Source organism: Tympanuchus pallidicinctus, unplaced genomic scaffold (assembly GCF_026119805.1).
Source record: "Tympanuchus pallidicinctus isolate F22 unplaced genomic scaffold, pur_lepc_1.0 scaffold5, whole genome shotgun sequence".
In the NCBI taxonomy this organism is placed as follows: domain Eukaryota; kingdom Metazoa; phylum Chordata; class Aves; order Galliformes; family Phasianidae; genus Tympanuchus; species Tympanuchus pallidicinctus.
In genome coordinates this window covers 6,057,521-6,079,423 of record NW_026294769.1, presented here as the reverse complement: position 1 = coordinate 6,079,423, position 21,903 = coordinate 6,057,521, and the positions used below count along the sequence as shown (strand labels likewise).

Below are 21,903 nucleotides of genomic sequence, written 5' to 3'. Positions count from 1 at the left end.
TAAATATTTGAAGATCCTATTTTAGGGAACAGATAAAAAACATAATAAAAAATAAAAAACGCTAAGCCTCAAAGTCATTAGGTCTTTCCCACCTTTATGCTTAAACAAATTATAAATAAATGGTAATAATGATGAAAAAATCAAGAAGAAGTAAGTAAGAAGTAAGATCACCTCTGTTATACCTTATTTATTTACTGCAAAAAAACACATTATTCTTCCTTTACAAAATGTAAAAGGCTCTTTCTCAAACAGCTTCAGATAATCTTTCCTGTATGCTTTCCCAATACATTGCTTGTCTCTTAATCTCCCAGTTAATACTTAGAATCATAGAATGGTTTGGGTTGGAAGGGATATTTAAGATCCTGCAGTTCCAACCCCCTGCTATAGGCAGGGACACCACCCACTAGACCAGGTTGCTCAAAGCCCCATCCATCCTGGTCTTCAATGCTTCCAGGGAGGGGGCACTCACAGCACACAACCTTACTGGGCAACCTGTTCCCAGCAACCTGTGTAAGGGTCTCAACACCCTTACAGCAAAGAATGTCTTTTTGATATCTAGTCTAATGTAAGACTTCTGTGTTACTTCTCAGAAAAACATATTTAGCATTTGATAATTTATTTGTTTTCATAAAACAACCACAAGATGAAAAGATATCTTGCCCCTATTAGCAGAACTGAGGAAGAGCTAATTTTGCTTGACTAGTTTCAGATTCATTGCACGCATCTAAGACATTCATTACACAGCATCGCTTAGCCTTTCATTGACTATCCCAATAAATGATGAGCCTTTCTTTTAATTCAGTTGCAATGTCTAAAGGCTTGCATCCATAAAATGAATACCACATTATTAGTGATGTATTCTGACTTCAGTAAATTACCAGTCATCACTCTGAAATTATCAGCAGTTGCATAATTCTTATTCTTCTGCACTGGAGCAACACAAAGACTCCTAGAATAGTCTCCTAGAACCTGACTTTAAAAAAAAAAAAAATTATTTTTTTTTTAAGATTTAGTTTTACATTTATCTCTTTTCTAAATAGACTATTTGAAATTAAAAATTTTGAACAGACACTAACATGGATTTTTCTAAGGTTGGTCTTACAATTGTTCTATGCAAGAATTGATTCCTCAGTTCAATTATTTTCATGTTATGTTTTTCCTCAGTCAATAAAGTAATGAAAAGATTTTATTTCAGCCTAATAAGAGGACACTTCTACAATACCAGTGAGTAATATTAGCAAGAACAGTTAAGAATAAAGCCTGAATTGATAAGGGATAAACACATCAGCTTCCAGATGAAATCCTATATCCATACTAAACTATATCAGAATTATTTTGAGAGCTTGTAAAAATGCATAGGTTATCTGTCTGATAAGATTTTCAGAAAATTCAGTGCAAAGGTCCATTAGAAAAATTCCTTTTAAGTATTAAATAAAATGTTACTGAATTTGAATTCTGTAACTATTATCTAACAACACCTGGATAGATTATGCTGGCCATATAAATGTACCTGAGCAATGGTCCTGTCAGGGCATAAAGATCTGATAAGAAGAAGATGTCTGAAGCAATCCAGGGTTTGACCATAGCCACAAGGAACTGGTTCTTCTTCAGGATTCTCTTTATCAAACCAGATTTTCCACTCTTTCTCTGCTCTAGAAATCTGTAGTTATACCAACAAAGGAGTAAATGTCATATACAAGTCATATAACAAACACTGCAAGCTCGCAAGCTTTTAGTGAGGGTCAAAGATGCTTAATCCACACACAAAGTATTTATCAGCGTTATTCACAGATTTAGTATGGTTATTAAGAGAAGAGAGGACAAGCTTTCAGCTTTTCAGTACAAAACTTCACAATGCAACAGTATCTTTCTAAGCATTCATATTCTGAAAAGAAGGGCTACTGCTAAGTACTTTCCTCTAATGAAATAACTACATAGAAAGATCAGAAAGCAGATAGCTTGATTGGTAGCTTTGAGAACACTAGGTACATATCTACTCCCCACAGTACAGAAGGTATTATTCACATGTAATACTTGCAATTTACTTACTCCACTTTATTATGTGGAATAAGTAAATTGCAAGTATCATATGTGAATAGGACTACAGTACTACAACAATAGTACTTTACTACCACACTTAGTATCATCAAGGCTCTTCAAGGTCCATATAACCAGTAAAATACTGGAACAAACATAAAGCATAGTTTAAGAAAGCAAGACAGGGATGCAAGAAATTCTAATACTCTTGAGGAAGAAGAGTCAAATTCAAATGTGAATTGGATAATGGCAAGTTGTAAAGATGTATAACTATAGTGTGTGAAAGTTTCTATTTTTTTTCAGTTTTCCTGTGTTGGTTTTGTTTTGTGACTGTTTTTTGCCTGTTGTTATAGTTTTGGTTTTGAGGGAGGGGATTGTTCAGTGGTGGCTTTTTTTTTTTTTTTTTGCTACTTCTCATTTTCTTATTTTTAGGTCTTTTTATACTGTTTGCTTAGCAGTCAGGGCCAAAACTAATTACACTAAAGCCATCGTTTTCATTCTGTTTACAAAATAAACTAGTTTCTCTCTCTATGTCTTGATCATTATCAAATAATCATCCCCAAACAACAGATTATTTTAAAAAGCTTTTGCTTACTCGGTCAAGAATATCTGAAAATTGGCTAAGTTTACTAAGCTCCACTAAATTCAGCCAAGTCATATCCAGGATCCATTTAGCTGGTTTGGGAGGACAAGCTTTAAGGTCCAGGGAAGCACCACCTGAAAGAAAAAAAAAAGAAAAAGGAGCGGAAAATCTGGAACACATAAGGTAGATACCACAAGACAATCTCACATGACTTCCTGTCCTCCAGTCTGGAGATATTCTTTATAATATAGGATAGTCATCAATAAATTTCTGAGTAAGCTTGAGTTTACAGAGGAAAAAGCTCTTTTTCTAATACTTTTCTTCAAACATTTATTGCTGTAGAAAATGTGATGATTTATTCAATATGTGTATTTGCGTTCCTTGGAATTCCAGTCAAATTAAAAGAAAGCAACACAAATAAAAATGAGGTTACAGGGATTAACCATCAGTAAGTCAAGCCAACTTTGGTGAAATACAGTCCGCAGTATGGTTAACTTACACAAATTTGGTTTTCCTTGTACCTTAATCTTTGTTTCTTTCATTAAGATTTACTTAGACGTGTCCTTGTACAATGTGCCTGAAAATAAATATTATCTGAGAAATACATATTTGAGAAATTAAGATTTTCTGAAGATTCAACACGAACAAAGTAACAGTTCTAATCCATAAATAAATGTTGCCTAGAAAATTAGGAGCATATTAGAAACCCATGGAAAAAAAGTATGAAGCCACTCCACAATTTTCACTGCAGGTACCCTGTATGCATGGCATGAAGACTAATGCCATGAATGTGTCGTGTTCAGCGAGAAGTCAGATATTCTTTTAAACTGTTAGTTTTGCTTTTGTTTCCTTTTTGCTTGCTTGTCAGTCCACAGTTACCAAATAAATAAAAGGTTAGTATAATTATTTTTCAAAGTAAAATCACATACATGGTGGTATTTGAACAGCAGACATAAGTATCAGCTGAAATGATAGTTATCAATTTTCCTTATCAAATTTCCATGATTCTCATAGCTAAACATCAAAATTTTATGTGCCCCTATAAATTAGAACTACCACATGAAACTGTCTGCCACTAGTACAGAATGATAAGCACGTATTCCTTTGCTTGACTGACTTCTCACGTTCAAAAAGGAAGCACTAGGCTAGGAGACACAATCACAGCTCATAAATTTTCTGCAATAATATATATACTCCACTTAAAACTGTTCTGTAGTTTCAACCTTTAATAAGCGTCAGAAATTCTTCATGCTTCACTCTGTTTCTTTGTATATCAATCTTCAAAGTAAGTAATAATGTGAAAAGAAATTTGTGCTCCTCATAGAGTCCTCGGGCTGCATATTTGAACACTTCATATGTCATATGTTCGATAATATTAGTAATCCTCTTGCTAGTTATAGGGCTTTTGGCAGACCTGTTGGAAAAAAGATCTGTGGTTGAATGTCAACTTGGATAGATCTTACTAAAGAGAATGCTATGTAGAAGAGAAAAAGGCATAGCTCAAAATTCTGAAATATCAGACAGCAAATTAGCAACAACTTTCAGACTGAAGGAACAACAAAAAAAAGATTTCAGTTCCTATGAAGTCATTCCACATAACTGAAAATCAACACAGTATAATGTTTCCTAATAATTTAATAGCTAATCTACTACACCTCCATGAATAGATAAGTATGAACAATACTTGTTAGCAAAATTACCTGGCTAGGGAGCTGTCAAAAAGCCCCAAAAACTGTCGAAGTGAAGTCTGATACATCACATTGACCATGCTCATCTCAGTAATTAGAAAGTACAAGATGCTACCTCGAGTTGCAACTGAAAAATAGAAAACGTTTTCAATGTAGAAAACTTTAAACAATACAACAAAAGCATTGAGTTTAAGAGTACACGTAATCTGAAGGTCTTTGAGTTGCTCCGCTCTTTACTGGCCAGAAAAACACTATATTAAGTTAATCTTCATTTATGCAAACAAAATCTTTACTGTAATTAATGCATACTATATAAAGTTCAGTTTACAAATACGAGCATATTTAGAGAAAAACTAGTTGTTGGGATATTCCGTTAAACATTTGATTATAAAAAGTATGATAGTTTCAAGAACTGCTTGAGCATTCAAACCAGTTTCTCTTACAGAATTTTATAAGAACCATAAAAAAGCCAAATGGATTAAATTGATTTAACTTACCCAGCACTGATTTAAATTACTTTCAGAAGCCATTTGGTTTTAAATACAAAGATTTTATAAAAACCACAATGATTTCTGCTACATTAACTGTACCATTTTATACATTTCCTAAAATCCAAGTATAACATTCCAGATAGCACCTTGTTTCATGTTTTCACCTGCCAGCTAAAAGCCAAAAGACTGATGAAATGTGTTGACAATAACTCCTTAAGGGTCTAAAAAAATATATCAACAAAACAGACACAATGCATTTACCTTTATACTGCTCCCTAAAACAGTGCTGTTTTGAACTCAACCGTACAGTTACTCAAATACCCTAAAGACTACTTTCACTGACAGTCCATAAAAAGTGTCAACATTTTCACAGTTGAGAGAGAACAATCAAGCCATCCAAGCTTCTTCTGCAGTAGATTAGAAAGACAGGTACACCATTTCCTAGATACATTTTGCTTACAGGAAAACACAAGTGCTTCCCAACCATTATGGTCATCCTGATTTCACCCGGTCATTTCTCTTACTCTAGGTATTGCTCTTTTAATCATATGCTCCAGCCATTTCCCTTCTATCACTACCTTCATAGAATCACAGAATCATAGAATAGCCTGGGTTGAACAGGATGCCAAAGATCATGTAGTTTCAAGCCTCCTGCCATGGGCAGGGTTGCCAACCACAAGACCAAGCTGCCCAGAGCCACATCCAGCGTGGTCTTCAGTGCATGCTGGAATCCTTGGATTCCTTGTGGAATGCATCCACAACCTCCCTGGGCAACCTGTTCCAATGCATCACCACCCTCTGTGTGAGGAACTTCTTCCTAATACTTAATCTAAATCTCCCCTGTCTGAGATTAGAACCATTCCCCCTTGTCCTTTCACTATTCACCCTCATAAACAGCCATTCCCCCTCCTGTTTATATGCTCCCTTCAAGTATTGGAAGACCACAGCAGGTCTCCCCAGAGCATTCTCTTCTTCAAGCTAAAGAAGCCCAGTTCCCTCAACCTTTCCTCAGAGGAGAGGTGCTCCAGCCCTCTGATCATCTTAGTGGCCCTCCTCTGGATCCATTCCAAAAGATCCACATCTTTCTTGTGCGGGGGCCCCAGGCCTGGACGCAGTACTCCAGATGGGGCCTCACAGAAGCTGAATAGAGAAGGACAATCACCCCTCTCTCCCTGCTGGTGACTGCTTTTTAAAGCAGTCCAGGATATAGTTGGCAAAACCTTGCACTCACCAGGTCTGTATTCTTCACGAGCTGAATTTATCTGTACCTCTGTTTCAGCAGAATTTTGCAGTTTCTGTGTTACCTCCTCAGCTGTCTTTTTAGTATTATTCAGTACAATTATTAAACTGTCATCATCTGCCAGAGAACCCTTAGTGCTTGTAAGTCGGAATAGAAGGTTATCTTCCAGCTCTTTCATCCTCCTTCTGTTTAAAGTCACGTCTTCCATAAGATCTGTTCTTTCTTTCTCTAATTCCTGTTGAAATACATGGTAATAATTGGAAAACAGAAAAGAAATCAAAAGCAAAATATGACAAGGTACTTAGTTCTAAAAGCGCTACTCTAACTGAAATAGTGGATGTCTAGAATAACTGCACTAACATATAGAAAGAATTCCAGTTGTATTTCTGACAGTAGGTCTATCGCCATCTTTCCAAACTTTCTATGTAGATACGCGTTAGCATATCATTCCAACAAGTAGGATGGAGAATGCTGATGTCCTAACAGATCTATGAGTCCAAGAAATTAATTGCTTTTCTTCTTCTATTTCTAATGAAGACAGGTGCAAACATCTTTCAAAAACCATCCTTTGAATTCACTCAATCTAATGCTGTCTTCATTTATGCCCTGTTTTTCAATTACTATATTGTAAATATAGTCTGTTCAACAAGGATCTTTCTTATCAACTAATCAAGCATCAAAGCTTTCCAGCACATCTGAAATACTTCTCCATCAGACAGGAATAACATTAGTCTCTCAAAAAAATGATTTGCTATTTAAGAAAAGAAAGAATATAAAGCTCAAATTGAATTTTTTGCTACATTTATTTAGCTTGTTACTTTTAGTAAACACAAGTAAAGTCATGTGTACACTTTGTTTTCCAGTAGTCATACTTAAAAGTTAAATATATATGTTGACCAACAGCTTTACATAAAGGCAAAAAGAAAAGCTGCTTAAAACATTCAAAAAAAAAAAAATGTTCAGAGATGCAATGACTTTTAGATTATTCTTCTGTCTCTCTTAAAATAATTTAAAAAAAAAAAAAATTTAAATATAAATTCCTCAGAAAGAAAAATACTCCATTGAAACAATATATATGTTTCAATACAATGAGGTAAGAAGGATGAAAAATGTGAAAGGAAGGGTAAGGGCCTTTCAGAAATAAATATGAATCTCTGCCCAGTTATCAATAATTACTGAGAAAGATGATAGAGATATTAGCTATGTCTAAAGAGGAAGTCTCCTGCACTGTTTACAAAGGTCTGGTGGATGTTTTCAAAGTTGGAGACCATGTTCACTCCACCTTTGCCAAGTCCATCCAAGCACTGCATTTAGGCTGCTACTTCTTCCAAGCAGGTATAAAACCAGGATATGATATGCTATCTTATGAAGTACCAGAGGCATCATGAACCTGAGACCTTAGCAAGGCTTACAAACAATTTTTTACTTTACCATTCCAATAGCCTTCATTTAAACACAACTGCTACATACTTTTTTCTACTTCCTGAACTTACAGTCTTCTCACTCCTACATTCTGCTTAACATTCCTAAATATTTGAAAGATTTTGGTTTTTGAAAGTAAATTCTTTAATCTTAAAAAGGAAATTAAAAATATATATATTCTTAAAAAAAAAAAATATATATTAATCTCATTATCATATTTAGTTCTTTTTCTTGTCACTGTGCAAAAGGTCTGATGAAACATATCACCACCAGGTAGAAAAGATTTATTGGGACTGTTGTCATAGAGTAATGTAAATATCAAACAGTGTAACAGATGTAGAAATAAATTCAATGATTCTGACAAAAGCAGATAAAATAAAAGACAAAAAAAACATGCTATTAACTCAGTTTCAATCATCTGATGTCTAATGGAAATGAAAAAAAAAAAAGCAGGTAGCAATTACAAGCAAGAGAAGAATTATTTTGGCTTCATGAAGCAGAAACAGATTTTAAAGTATAGCATTAAAAGAAGGTTAGCATTCAATTAAATAATTATGCTGAAAAACCAGACAAATTAAATTTCATGTTGCACTGAGTGCAACTGAAAAGGTTAAATGTATTTTAGAGTGCAACATATTTAAACAAAAGAAAGCTGTTTTCCTTGCAAGAAGAGCCCAAGAAACACATTTGATACAAAATGATCAAAATAAAGCAAGTGAAGCAATACTGGATTTTGAAGTGAAAATCCATTCATTAAGCTTTCAAAATACTTTGTGCAGATCAGAAAGAATACACATGAGAAATTTTTCTGCAAATCTTCAGATATTTCTAGTTGTAGCATCTGGAATGCAAAAAAGCAAGCCATGTTGCTAAACTGAAGGAACTTGCACCAAAGAAGCTATTTCAAATCCAGTGTTGTCTAAGTGCTTTCAGATGTTGATGTCACTTTACAAGCTTCACCAAGGAATGCTAGTTCTTAAAATTATGTAACAAAAGCTGCTAAATAGCTTTCATGGCTGTCACAAAACTATTCACAAGTGCAAAAATTTTAATCAACTGTGTGCCCTTCCCCACCACAAATCTAGAAATATCAGTGTAAAAATGTACACAGCTTCAAATATTTCTTGCATACTATAACTCTATTACTAACCTGTCATAACTATTTCTAGCATGCTAAATAAGAAATTTCTTTTGCAAGTTACATAGCGACCAATATAGTAAAGAAAACAATCATATAACTAAAACAGTATAAGTCACATATCATTCAGACATGTATCAAGTCTCTCAAAGCCAAATGTTCTAAGAAATGAAGATTAACTAAAGTTAACTTAAGTAACTTCACAGAAATACCAGCTACCCATTGACATGCTTAGCTCATATCTTACAGATTGGTTTAACACTCTGAAGGAAAAGAAGAAATCAGCATCAGTATTCTTCCTGGTAATCAATATTCTTTTAAATGTATGACACACAGATTCTACCAATGGGCATGCCAGAAAGCAAATAAATTAAAAATCACACTTGGCAGAAACCCTCTTTTGCTCACATCTACAGGTCATTTGTTCTCAGGACAGATCAGTATTAGAGACAGCGCAATGGGAAGAAAAAGATCTACATATGCATGCCGAAGAACAGTAACTCTCCATTTTGCTGGCTGTGCTAAAGTCACGGTGAACAAAACATTCATTGCTTTCCCCTCCTACACAGAGTCATTCTCACTGAAGAATGCAACAGGTCTGGGTTAGGCATAATCTGCCTTCTATAACTGGTGGCTGCCTTTCTGCTTGATGCCCCTCATGTACTCAGAAGAAGCTTCTAGGGGTATTTGTTCCATAACTTACCCAAGTACTGAAGTGAGGCTGACCAGCATGTGGTTATTAGGATATACCTTGCTCTTCTTGCAGACAGCTGGAGTCACTAAGAATTGCTCCTGATGTTGCAGCCTTTCAAAAATGATAGAGACCAGAATCCAATGGCATTAGCCAGATCTTACAGCACCCTAAGTAACACCTCATCTGATCTCACAGACTTGGGTATGTCTAATGAGCTTAAGAGATCCTTAAAGCTATCTTCGACAGTGAATACTGCTCGATTCTTAGGAGACTGCTAATAGATTTGGAGACCTAAGAGGCCTGCTGGCAAATCTTACCTGTGGAAACTGAGGCAAAAAAGACACTGAGTTCCTCAGCTTTTTCTACAGCCCCTGCCACTGGGTTCCCTGCCCCATGGAAGAATGGCACCAAATTTTTAAGTCTGTGTTCTGCTGCCGATGTACTTACAGAGACTTTTCTTGTTCTTCACCTCACTCATTAGTTTAAGGTCCTGCTGAATTTTAGCTTTCCTAACTTCATTCCTACATGTACAGGCAATGCCACTGATTTCATTTCACAGTACTTCTTTTTTATGTCTGAGCTCAGTCAAGAGTTCTTATGTTCAGCTGTGCTGGCCTTCTGCTATGCTTGCTTTAGTGTGTTGGAGAAGAACAAGTAGAGTATATAATGGAATTATTCAGCATTCAAACTGTGAAATTAAACACAATGAAAATACTGTGGGGAAAACAAAATGCCAACAACTCAACAACAATTCTGACAGTACAGTAGGCAGTGACTTTTAACCACTCTGTAAAAACAAAGATATTTTCATTTCAGAGCTCTCAGCTTGTAGAACAGACCACTAGAATGGGCTCACTGATCCATTTTCAGTGATTATTTTTATTGGCAGAAAAAGATGAAAAAACATATGCCTTCTGATGTGCATTTGCCTGAGTGATCAAAAAGAAACTGTGATAACTGAAGGAATCTGCTAATAAAACAACTGTCATTCTGAGGAGTATGTTGTGTTGCAGGACTCAGAAGTAAAGTTTGGCCATAAGTATTTGTGTACATACACATCATGGGATGTTTCAGATGGTGATAATGCCATTACATAGTGAGTTGACAATCTGTCGCTGGTTGAAGTGAATGTAGTAGAGCAATGAAGCTGTCTGACAAAATGCTAGCTTTCACAGAATAAATATTGTTTTTCTTATGAGCAATATGGACTGATCAGGGAGGAAATGTAACTACTTCACATTAACAAGGAAAGTCAAGCCATTAAGTAGGAAAGTCTTCTATCAAATAATAAAATAATTATTTTATTTTATTTTATTTTATTTTATTTATATAAAATATAATTTATTATTTATATAATTTATATTATTTATATAAAATAAAATAAAATAAAATAAAATAAAATAAACAACCATAAGACCCCAGTAGCTTCTGAAGTGCAGGAATGCATTCCTTTCCAGAGAAAGTAAACTGGAACCACTGCCAAAATTTTAGTAAATGTGGTCATAGATTCATAGTGTTATAGATGCATAATATCCCTTTTGATCTAACACCAGTTGACTTTATAGTCTGAGAGATTAAGTGTCCAGTAATTTTAAAGATACCAACCAGCATTCAGAGCCACTGGTGGTACGTTTATTGGTATTGCCATTCTGAACTTGGAATTGTTTGATTATTATAGCTGTATTTTCAAATTAACTACTGAGCTCATTTCTTCTCAAAATAAGGAAGTAAACTATGTCCCTTGCAATCCCTTGTCATGAGCTCCACAGTATTTAGATGGATAGATAAGAGTTTCTGTTCCGGATCATTTTCCTTTTCCTTTTCACAGACCATGCTCATCATGTTATATGTCAGCAAGGCAGGAAAAATAAAATAAAGTATCATTGCAACAACAACAAAACAAAACAAAACAAAAAAAGGTCATTTTTTTCCAACCCAACTTTTAAATCATTCTAAATAGGCTATATTAACATCACAACAGAGAGAGATAGAAAGTTACTCTACAAACTGGGAAGAGGAACAAACTAAAAAGAAAGTGAATTCTTCCAGAGGTAAACACATAAAGTAAGGAGAAAGTAATTATTTCTTTTACCTGTTTCTCAGTCAGAATGACTCTACCCAAGAGTTGATTTTCGAGACCTTTCATGGTCACAGTAAAGTCAATGATGGAAGTTCGAGCACTAATTTCAGGAGAGTAACCTGGATTTGGCAGTTTTGTAGTAATGTAAAGTCTGAAGCCATTCATCACATCTACTTCTTTGTCACCAACTTTCACCTTAAGAAAAGTACGAAAAAGAAGTCTTGCGACATCAAGGGCCAGTACACATTCTTTCAGTCACCACGTGTAGAAACAAATGTATTTTTCTATTCAAAAGTACAAACATACAGCTTAAAATTACAGGTCTGATGCAATGAATTTGTTAAACGTTAAATTTGTTATCCATTAAACACTTTAACTGATAGGTTAACATATTCTGTCAATTCTGATTGAGACATCCCAAATTGAGAGCACAAAAGCAAGCAAATGGGAATGTTGGTACTTTCTCCACTTAAAAGTTACCATAAACAAAGGGATAAGAAGCAGTACAGGTTAAATGTCTTAATTATATGTTAACTTAAACTCATCTTTGCATCACTGTTAATCAAGCATTAATGACTTTTAACATTTTAGATGCATATCTTTAACAGCTGTTATTTTGTGGAGGACAGAGAGGACACTGATTCCAGTTGTTTGATCATTTGTTTTGTTTTTACCTTATTGGTGGAACCGGATTTAATGAAATTTCTTTCTAAAATATTATCTAATGCTGGGTCAAGCTCTTCACCAACATCTTCTATCAAAAGAGGTCTTCCAAGAGAAAGGCTGTCTTCTAAATGATTTCTAAAATACTTGTGATTCAAAGAAGTGATCTAAAAATAGAATCGTGGAGCTATATGATAAGTTTTGTCCAGAAACCAAACATTTAGCCTGTTTTACATTTAAAGATTGTTTAATTTTATTCACATAAATTATTAACAACAGTCCTATAGCTTAATCAAGGCAAAGACTGTGACTCCGAGAGAAGATAAGTTTAAATGTATTATATTTTCAAATGCCACTGAATGCAAACTACTAATTTTCAACTTTTTCAGTAAAACAACACTCAGTATGTAAAGTTTCGATATCCTACGAGTGCAATGAGACCAGAAATTCACAGCATCTCCTGTTAGCCACAGCCTTAGTTGGTTGCCAACTATATCCTGGGCTGCTTTAAAAAAGAAGTGGCCAGCAGGGAGAGGGGGGTGATTGTCCTTCTCTACTCAGCTTCTGTGAGGCCCCATCTGGAGTACTGCATCCAGGCCTGGGGCCCCCGCACAAGAAAGATGTGGATCTTTTGGAATGGATCCAGAGGAGGGCCACTAAGATGATCAGAGGGCTGGAGCACCTCTCCTCTGAGGAAAGCTCGAGGGAGCATATAAACAGGAGGGGAAACGGTTGTTTACTAGGGTGGATAGTGAAAGGATAAGGGGGAATAGTTCTAATCTCAGAAAGGGGAGGTTTAGGTTAGGTATTAGGAGGAAGTTCCTCACACAAAGGGTGATGATGCACTGGAACAGGTTGCCCAAGGAGGTTGTGGATGCCCCATCCCTGAAGGCTTTCAAGGCCAGGCTGGATGTGGCTCTGGGCAGCCTGGTCTGGTGGTTGGCACCTCTAGCAAGGTGGTTGAAACTAGATGATCATTGTGGTCCTTATCAACCCAAACCATTTTATGATTCTATGATATTTCTCAAGATGTCCTTTCTCACATAAAAATTGCTTTTTAATTATTATTTGAATCACAGATTTGCCATATTTTGTCAGCTGAGAGTTTCTAGAGGCTATGAAATCACAAGCATTCCTATTACCTGAAGTTCATTTTTGCCTTCCTTGTTCTTAAGCCAAATTTTACCCTGTGCCTGTGGATCAATTAATAAAGGATAACGAGATGCTTTAGTGACAATGATTCCGTTCTGTATGGATAAGTCATCATTTGGTAATCCTTGCAGGCTCCATTCACTAATAGTAGAAGCATCAGTCAACATTTCTATGAGGTTCAGATTGTTACCAAAGGGAATTCTCCGGGTTTTCATTTCCTTTTGCCAGTCATTTAATAGCAGATTGCGGAACTCTTCATTAAAAGGACCAGAGTAGGATAGAAATGCTGTAGCCAACAAAACATCACCTGAAAAAAGAAAAGAAAGTGAAGCAAAAAGAAAGGGAAAAAAGAAAAGGAAATAAATAAAGAAGAAATAAATATAAATTTTAAAATTCTATTCTTGATGGAGATTCTTCCTTCTCAAGTTTTTAATGTTTTTGATGGTAAGTGGAGGAATGTACTTTGGCTCATGCAGATGACACATGAGCTTCATTCCCCAGGATCGTTATATAATGAAGCAATGATACATTCCACTAGATAACATATTTACATTTTTATTTACATGCACCTTTTCAGTGCAACTCTAGGAATCAAGAGAAGAATATGTTAGTACAACATATTATATTGGTTTTATGTGGCAAGGTTTTGATAGCAGGGAGTTGCAGGGACAGCCACATACCCAGAAACAGACAGTTAAACTGGCTCAAGCAGCTCCATTGCCACTGCATTTCCAAGTGTTTATTTATAAAATTAAAAATTACTTCCATGAAATAGAAGTTTCATTAACATTAATAACTGCATTTAAAATTACTGACTTTATAGTTAGAAGTCAGTATAACTTAACATTAGTGTTCATTTTCTCCACGTATATCCTCTTATACAAATTTTACTGGTGCTTCCTAACACATCACTCTATGGACTACTAACTACAAACATCAGTCAAGTTAAAATACCAGTGTCACAAGTACGTACTGCATCTTATGCAAGTAACATCTGCATAGCATAAATAGACTATTGTAGGATTTAAACAAACTTCAGCCTGATTGCAGACTTCTCCTAGCTGTGTTTAAACAAGAAAATTAATAACAATTGCCTCAATTTTTGCAATGAGAAATTTGAACTACAAAGGAAACATTTGAAATTCCAAATGTTTTTAGTTTCACTACACATTACAAGTAGATCAACTAATTTACTTCCAAGATCAAGGACATGAACAAATGCTTACCCACTAGCCTCTTGGTTTGCAAGGCAAATTCTTTACTCTGTTTTGTCCATCTATCTTTTTCACCTGCTAGACCACTTATTAGACTTGAAGCTGTTTGCATTTTATGCCGGCAACGATCAGCATCTTCAAGCAAAGCCTATAAAAAACCATAAACCAAGAAATACGTTTTACAGCTATGTATCTGATAGGCCAGAAAAATCTCTAAATCTAATGAATCCAGTATAACAACAGCGCAACAATTTATTTTTAATTACATATCATATCACTTTATAGATTTGGAGGGAAAGTGACAGGGAAAAAGAACATCAAAACCCACTAGAAATACCTGCCATAAATATGGTTGAAATATGGTTAGTATAAATATGTTTAAATATGGTTAGTATATCTTCTCATAACTTTCATGTTGGCGCATATATTAAAGCATGGGTGATCGAGCCTATTACCTACTAGTTATGGGAAAATCTGCATTTCAAATAGATTATACGTTTATATCATATATTAATGAAACTTGATGTTACAGTACTGGACACGAAAATAGCACAAATAAAATACTTCTTGCAGGGGTGGGAGACAGGAAGAGGAGGAGGAGGGGAGAGAGGGATCCAGAGAGGAAGTACCCAACCACTCTTTTCCACTGTCTATCAATGCTTTTTCCAAGGAATAATGAAGAGTTATGAGGGAATACATTATGTTTTGCTCAAAGCATGGGTGGCAGCCATCTGTAACAGTCTCTTTTCTGCAACGATACGTTCACCTGTTTTTCTCTCATGGCTTTTTCATACTCTGCCTGTACAATATCTAATTCTTCTTGCTTTGCACTCAGTTCTTCTTGAGCATTCTGCAGATCCAACATAGCAGTGGTTAGGCGGTTCTCCTGGATTGCTAAATTAGCCTGTGAAGCAAATAAATAAAATAAATACATTCCCACATAAAACATCTCAAAGCATTTGCCAAAGAGAGTTTCATTGCATTGTATTTCAAAATCAATAGAGATTTCATGATTCATTAAAACCTTTTATTTCACTTCTATAATAAACTAACTCCTTGCAGGGAGCTGCAGTTAATTGCTCTAATGTAAATTAGAAAAACAAATAAAAAAATTTCAGGGCAAACCAGCCATTTCCCAACAAAGTTTGGTCTGAACTGGCCTTTAGAAAGACCAGTGTCACCAAAAGCTTATGCTTAGTCTAATGAAAGATACTAGCACTAGCAACAATTCTTCCTTCACTCTAGGTCACCTCCATTACACCCCCATTTTGACATACATTCAAAATCATGCCTGACCACGTTCTTTCTGACTTTCATTCTTACCTTCCAATGACTATTTAGGCCTGTTTTCCCCTAAATAACACTGATGAGTAAAGTCTCTGTACAGTCTCTTTATGAATTAAAATGCTGAATGAAAAGAACTAGATCCTGAGATTTTTTCTTAAGATAAAGCAATTGCAACTGTGAATTAAACTAGATGGCGACTTCAGCCCTTCAGTTCAGGAGCCCAGAGGCATAAAACTGCATGATCTATTTAACGATCTTTACAGCCTACGAAAAGTAGTACATTTGATGCATATTTCACTGTAGAGTTACTATTTTCAACATAATAAATTCCTGTAGAGGCATGCACCAATTTGAATAAGACAACTGATGTTTCCAGTAGATTAAATCCTCAGTTGCACTTGGGTAGGGAGGAGAATGAGCAAAAGTGTGTATGTTGCTTTTTACCTTTAAGGGTAATACTTCTTTGTTGATGGAAAAAAATACAGCCATAGCTTTGGTCCACGAGCAAAGCCCAGCAACATTCCCACATACTCTCTTAGCTGTCTCAATGTTGTAGTCCATCATTTCAAAATAAGGGCTCAAAAGCTCTACCACTTCTTCATTAATGGTGTCCTTCGGAAATTGCTGAAGAAAACGTATGCAATATACAAGTAATACAAGCAAACTACACAAATATGTATTTTAGTGCAAACAAAACACTACCAGAATCAGAAATGTTAATTAAAAACAGTTAATATAAAGTTGTCTATCTTGTGCATATCTGGGAGATTTCCAAAGACATTCTACTCCATTCTGTTTTCTCATGAAATTGAAAGAGTTCATTTCTGATCATCTTTATCTTATCTGTTAATGTTACACAAACTAGCAGTCAAGTATGAAATATCACTGAGATTCTCTTTGAAATTCCATTTCCTTTAATACTGAATAAATAAAAATCTTCTAAAAGAGAGGATTAACAGGCAAACATTCTATGAGATAGTCCTTGCAAAGAGTAGCCAGCTTCCCCTTAAATTACCTTATCTCATTAGTAGTACGTGTTTCAATTTTAATTGTTTTCACAGTTTATTTTTTTTTAAACAATGCCTTTCCTATGTTCATCCCCATAGCTTCCAACTTTATACTAGAAATTTTGACCAACAGATATTCTACTCAATTATCTATTTTCAAAGATTTATTTACAAAGTATAATAAAAGTATATCCTTGAAACTGAAAAATAGCTGTTCTCTGTGCATAAACAATAAAACCTTGAAGACTTTCAGTAAACAAAGATCCTGACATGAGTAGATGCAACAATGAACATCGTATAAATAGTATCCATGGTACTATGAACCAAACAAGTTTGTATGGTCAGGCCATTCATCTGTGATTTTCCACTAGACCAGAAACAGTGTGATCATAAATGTAGAAATGTACTGCTATTTTATAGAGATATTTTAACCAAAATATACACTTCAAGATGAGAACATCATTTCTCCAAATGAAGAAATCAGGTTATTATGTTCAGTGGTACAGTGCAACATAAGAAATTCTCAGATTATTAGTAGTTTAAAACATGGACCAGTGTAGATTTATTCACCAAATACTCATTTCATTTCTACAGACATGATACAAAGCTGAAAATCTCAAACTTCAAAAAATTCTGATTTTATCTATCCTAATAATCACTGATTTTGTGTATGCCACAAAACATGTTACAATGCTCAACAGGTAGGAAAACAAAAATCTTGATTAGCTCTAAACAAAGGCAAGTAATAGCTGTTCAAATGCTTAAAGCTTTGAATCACTTGTCACTGAAGTTAATTTCATTTCCCTACTTAGGAGAAGCTATAACTGACTTATGACCTGATTTTCCCACATGGATTTGAGTTTTATTTCATTATATCATACATTTAAGCCCTTGACATTTCAGATTTCTTGCGTACCTGATTTCTCTTCCAAATTGTTCTCCTAGGAACACTAAAGAAAATACATTTCCCTATTGTCTTAAGGTTAAAATGACACAAAACAGGTTATACAAATACCTGTAGGTTCTGTAAAAAGTTCCCTGCTGTCATCAGTTTCAAAGATTCTTGCCATGACGGGGTGGTACAGCTCTTTTCCTGATCAATTTTTACACTGTTCAATTTTCGTTGGAAAAGCAGTAACACACAGTCCATGATACGCATAATAAGGTGAGGAGGTCGACCAAGTGTTCGGACTGTGGCAATATCTGCAGGCTTTATAGTCTACAAAATTAAAACAAAAGAAAATACTTTTATTATTTATTAAACATGGAAAAAGGTCACCAACAGCATTAATCCACTTCAGAAGAAGAAACTTACTCTTCCTGATTTAAAATAATTTTATCTCTCAGAAGCATGAAACTGTACAGATCCTTCAACTATAATTTGACTACTACCTCATAGCACCTGCTAGGAAACAGCAGCTCAGCCACCTCACAGCAGCACCTAAATTCTTAAAATGACTCCAACCTAGGAAGACAGAAATATTCTGAAATTTTATATTCTTTTTCTATTTTAACGCAAACCTATTCACACAGGAAACTCAGTCTAGAAAGGAAAAAGCATTCTGTTGATAATTGGTAAGTGCATCTCTGCAACTTCTACTTTATTGTTCTGGACAAATTGCTGATGATGAAGTGAGCCTTTGAGAAAATTAAATAAATCATAATAGTATATGAAACCTTTGTCTTATTATATATGGCAAAGTCAGTCAAGGGTGCAAATCTAACACCATAACTTGTACATTTGGTTATTGGCACATTATCAACCAACAGCACAAAATATATCAACCGGAGTTTCAATTGAAAATTAAAATTGTCCATTTGCTGAACAACTGATTGCCCATTTTGGATTTGGCATTTGGGTGGAAAAAGATAAACAAAACTAAACCTAAACAAACTCCAGATAGATATATCTATTTGTATACATCTTCTGCCAATCAAGGAGTTACACAGAACATCTGAAACCTTACATGTTTCAAAGGAGCACATTTTTGGGGTGGAAGAAATGTTATACTCAGTCTGGAGTTAGTACCAACCTGTAAGGCTGCTTCTGCCTCTTCCAAAGCAGGCTTAGCAGCTTCTAACTTTTCTTCAGCAATGGCTTTGTCAACTGAGATGCTGTCCACAATAGCTTGGGCTTTGTCTTTCACTTTCTGAACTTCAGCCTTCACCTTCTCAGCAGCCTGTGCTTTTACAGTAACTTCCTTCAATACCTAAAGAGAAAATTCACAAACAACATATTAAAGAAAATATCTCACTGAAAGAATTTATATTTTCATTGTAATATTTGATCTGTTGAATTCAATTTTCAGAACCAGAATGTCTTTTAAAAAAGATGGTTTTGCTGTCACCTTTTTAAGCTTCTATTATCGCTTTTTTTCCCACAGCCTAACCTCCTCTTACACACACACACAAAATTAAGTGCAATATACTTTAATGTTTGTACATACCATGTCAGCTTTTTCATTAGCAATCTGAAGTTCTTTTTCTTTTATCTCCAGCTCTTTGCTTAGAGCAGCCACTGACACAGAGGCCTCTTTCAACTTTTCCAGCCCAGTATTAACTCTGGAGTTAAAAAAGAAAAAATAAAAATAGTAGTACATAATTCCTTTTAAAATTTACATTTTCCTTTCCAAAACATTTCATTGGTAGAATGAATCAGATGGATTTAATACCAAAATCTGTCCTACACACAAAAAAAAAAAAAAAAAAAAAAAATTCTTCAGAAACTTCCACATACATTTCTGTTGTTTTCAGAATCAAGAAAGTAAACAATAAACAATTCTCTCAAAAAAAAAAAGAACATATGACATGAAATATTCCACACTTTAACTCAAAGTGAATGTATTCATCATTACATTCAAATCCTAAATTTTGGCTCCATTTATGTCAATGACCCTGCTGAGCTCCAATCTGATACTCTCATAGGACTGATTCACAGCAGAAAGCATTTTGGGATCACTAGAATCCTAAGAATTTTTGAGAAATCGTGAGATTTCTCAAATCACTATTTCTTGTTTGAAGAGGATATTAAAAAAGTTAATAAAATCAAAACATCAAAATCAAGACCAAACAAGAGAGATTAACAGGAAAATAGCACTAAGTTAACACTTCTCTCATTAACTTCTCTCATTAACATGCATTCGAAAAGTGTTTGTTTGGTTTTTTTTCTATCAAAATCTAAGTACTCGTATACAGGCTCTTCAAAAGTTTATCTGTAATCTAAGAAAACACACATTTCGAACTGCAGAGTCAGAAAGAATTACAAATGTAGCAACTTCAAAGTCTAAGCAGGACAGGAACAGGTTAAAAATACATAACAGATAAAGAATAACATATACTAAAGCCCTTCAGTTTATGCAATTAAGGTGAAGTGAAACAAATTTATGAGTATGGAATAATCTGGTGCACTTTAACTTCAGAATGTGTAAGGGTGGATTAGATATCTCCCATTTTATAAGTCTTCATTGATACCATGAAGATTATGAACTCAATTTGACTTCTAAAACAAAGAGTGTTTCAAAGTGAAATAAATTAGTCTGAGTATTTCTTTAAGGCTTTTAGAATTTTATGCTGGTCTTTCACAATCAAGAAGATAGGTTTTCTTAAGGGTGATGCCAACTGATACAATTTCACATTCTATTTGAGTATTTCTCATATATCATTAAATCTGCAAATAGATTGTAGCTTAATAAAGTGCTTGAAAAGCATAATTAATATATCAAAAACACCTAAAAATCCATAAGCAAAGGTTCAATAATCACATAGTTACACTATGTGATGACAAAACCGAAAATGCCAGGGTTCTTTTTACCTGTTCATATCAGAAAAATACAACTGTTCAGCAGGAAAACAGAAGTTGTTCTCAGGTAAACTGAATTTTATTGTGAATTTGTTATCAAATAACATGCAAATATCTTCTTTTATTCATTAAAAATACATGTTAATAATTTATATTCATATCTTTCCACCACCATGTTCTTCAGTGCATCACTACCCTTGAGTCTTCAAGCTACGCGTCAAGAGCATCTAATATTTGTTCAAGTAACATCTTTATACTATTTTAGGAAACTTCAAAGAAAACTTTTGCTATGCAACGAGACCAGGCAGGCATTGAAATAAATACACCAGAATATATCTATCTGAGGGAGAAAACAACAAAAAGACAGCAGTAAACTGAGTAGTATATACCTGTTGGCAAATATCTGCAGTTCTGCACGTTTTTCTTCATATGTAGTTTTATAACCTTGAATAAAAGACAGATAGGATTTGGGAGTCACATGTGTAGAACGTCTATATCTTTGAAAGTAATCAGAACACTTCTCTGCCACTCCATCCTGGAATGAGCCCATACACTGCACAATTTCTCTCTTTGTCTCAGCGGTGCAGTCCATATCATATGAGGACAGGAAATGTTCAGATACTTAGAAAAAGAAGAAAAGCATAAATGTAAGTAAATCTTCAGGAAGTACGTTTAGTTTATAAACTAAGCAATCAATATGCACACTACCTATCATGACAAGCAGAAGTGTTTCACCTAACTTAAATCTTCATTTGCTCTAAGTAATTGATCTGTTCACCACTTATGCATATTTAGCTCAATATGTGTCTAAACTTTAAACAGCATTACATTTTTAACACTTCTCCATCCAATATTTTGTCATTTATACGATAGTATTGATTACACCAAGTAATAGCTCCAGAGAAGAGAATACCTCTGGAAATAAAGTCTTCATACTACAGTTATTGAGGATATAAGATTCATCTTATCACTGTCTTCTATAAATTTAATTTTGAATATACGGAAGAATTACCAGTCAATTTATTGATAGCTATGACATGGGAAATGCTTTTACATTGCATGAGTGAGATACAATGCCAAGCTCACATAGCTTCTGAAACTCTAGTCTTCCTCAATCTGCACTAGCAGATTCTTAAATTATTCCATACATATCTGCAAAAAATGTATGGTCAAGGATCTGGTACCCTTTAATTTCCAAAATGTGCATCTACTTCTCTGTAAACCTGCCCAATTGCTAGCTACCACGAATTGGGTAACCACAGCCTCTCTCTGTGTCTCATCACAGGCATTGTCACCAAGTGTCTTTGGTGGTATTTTGCTTTCTTTAATAGTGCTTTCAGTCATTTTTAAGGAGAATTTTTCTTATTCATATCCTTTCTTCTGTCAAAAGCATTTCAGCAGCATAATA

The 21,903-nt window shown here is 34.7% G+C and overlaps 1 protein-coding gene across 1 annotated transcript in view; it reads right to left on the bottom strand.

Moving 5' to 3' along the window:
• Positions 1-21,903, bottom strand: part of DNAH5 (dynein axonemal heavy chain 5) — a 105,692-nt gene that overhangs the window by 11,954 nt on the left and 71,835 nt on the right. Inside the window, exons 56-70 of the mRNA XM_052704175.1 lie at positions 20,885-21,116; positions 19,144-19,258; positions 18,730-18,906; positions 17,712-17,915; positions 16,134-16,313; positions 15,169-15,306; positions 14,415-14,550; positions 13,179-13,495; positions 12,048-12,203; positions 11,386-11,568; positions 6,031-6,274; positions 4,321-4,435; positions 3,844-4,034; positions 2,633-2,754; positions 1,511-1,660 (exon numbers count right to left, since the gene is read on the bottom strand). Of these exons, the coding sequence (XP_052560135.1) occupies positions 1,511-1,660; positions 2,633-2,754; positions 3,844-4,034; positions 4,321-4,435; positions 6,031-6,274; positions 11,386-11,568; positions 12,048-12,203; positions 13,179-13,495; positions 14,415-14,550; positions 15,169-15,306; positions 16,134-16,313; positions 17,712-17,915; positions 18,730-18,906; positions 19,144-19,258; positions 20,885-21,116 (2,660 nt within the window). The remainder of the gene's footprint in view (positions 1-1,510; positions 1,661-2,632; positions 2,755-3,843; positions 4,035-4,320; positions 4,436-6,030; positions 6,275-11,385; positions 11,569-12,047; positions 12,204-13,178; positions 13,496-14,414; positions 14,551-15,168; positions 15,307-16,133; positions 16,314-17,711; positions 17,916-18,729; positions 18,907-19,143; positions 19,259-20,884; positions 21,117-21,903) is intronic.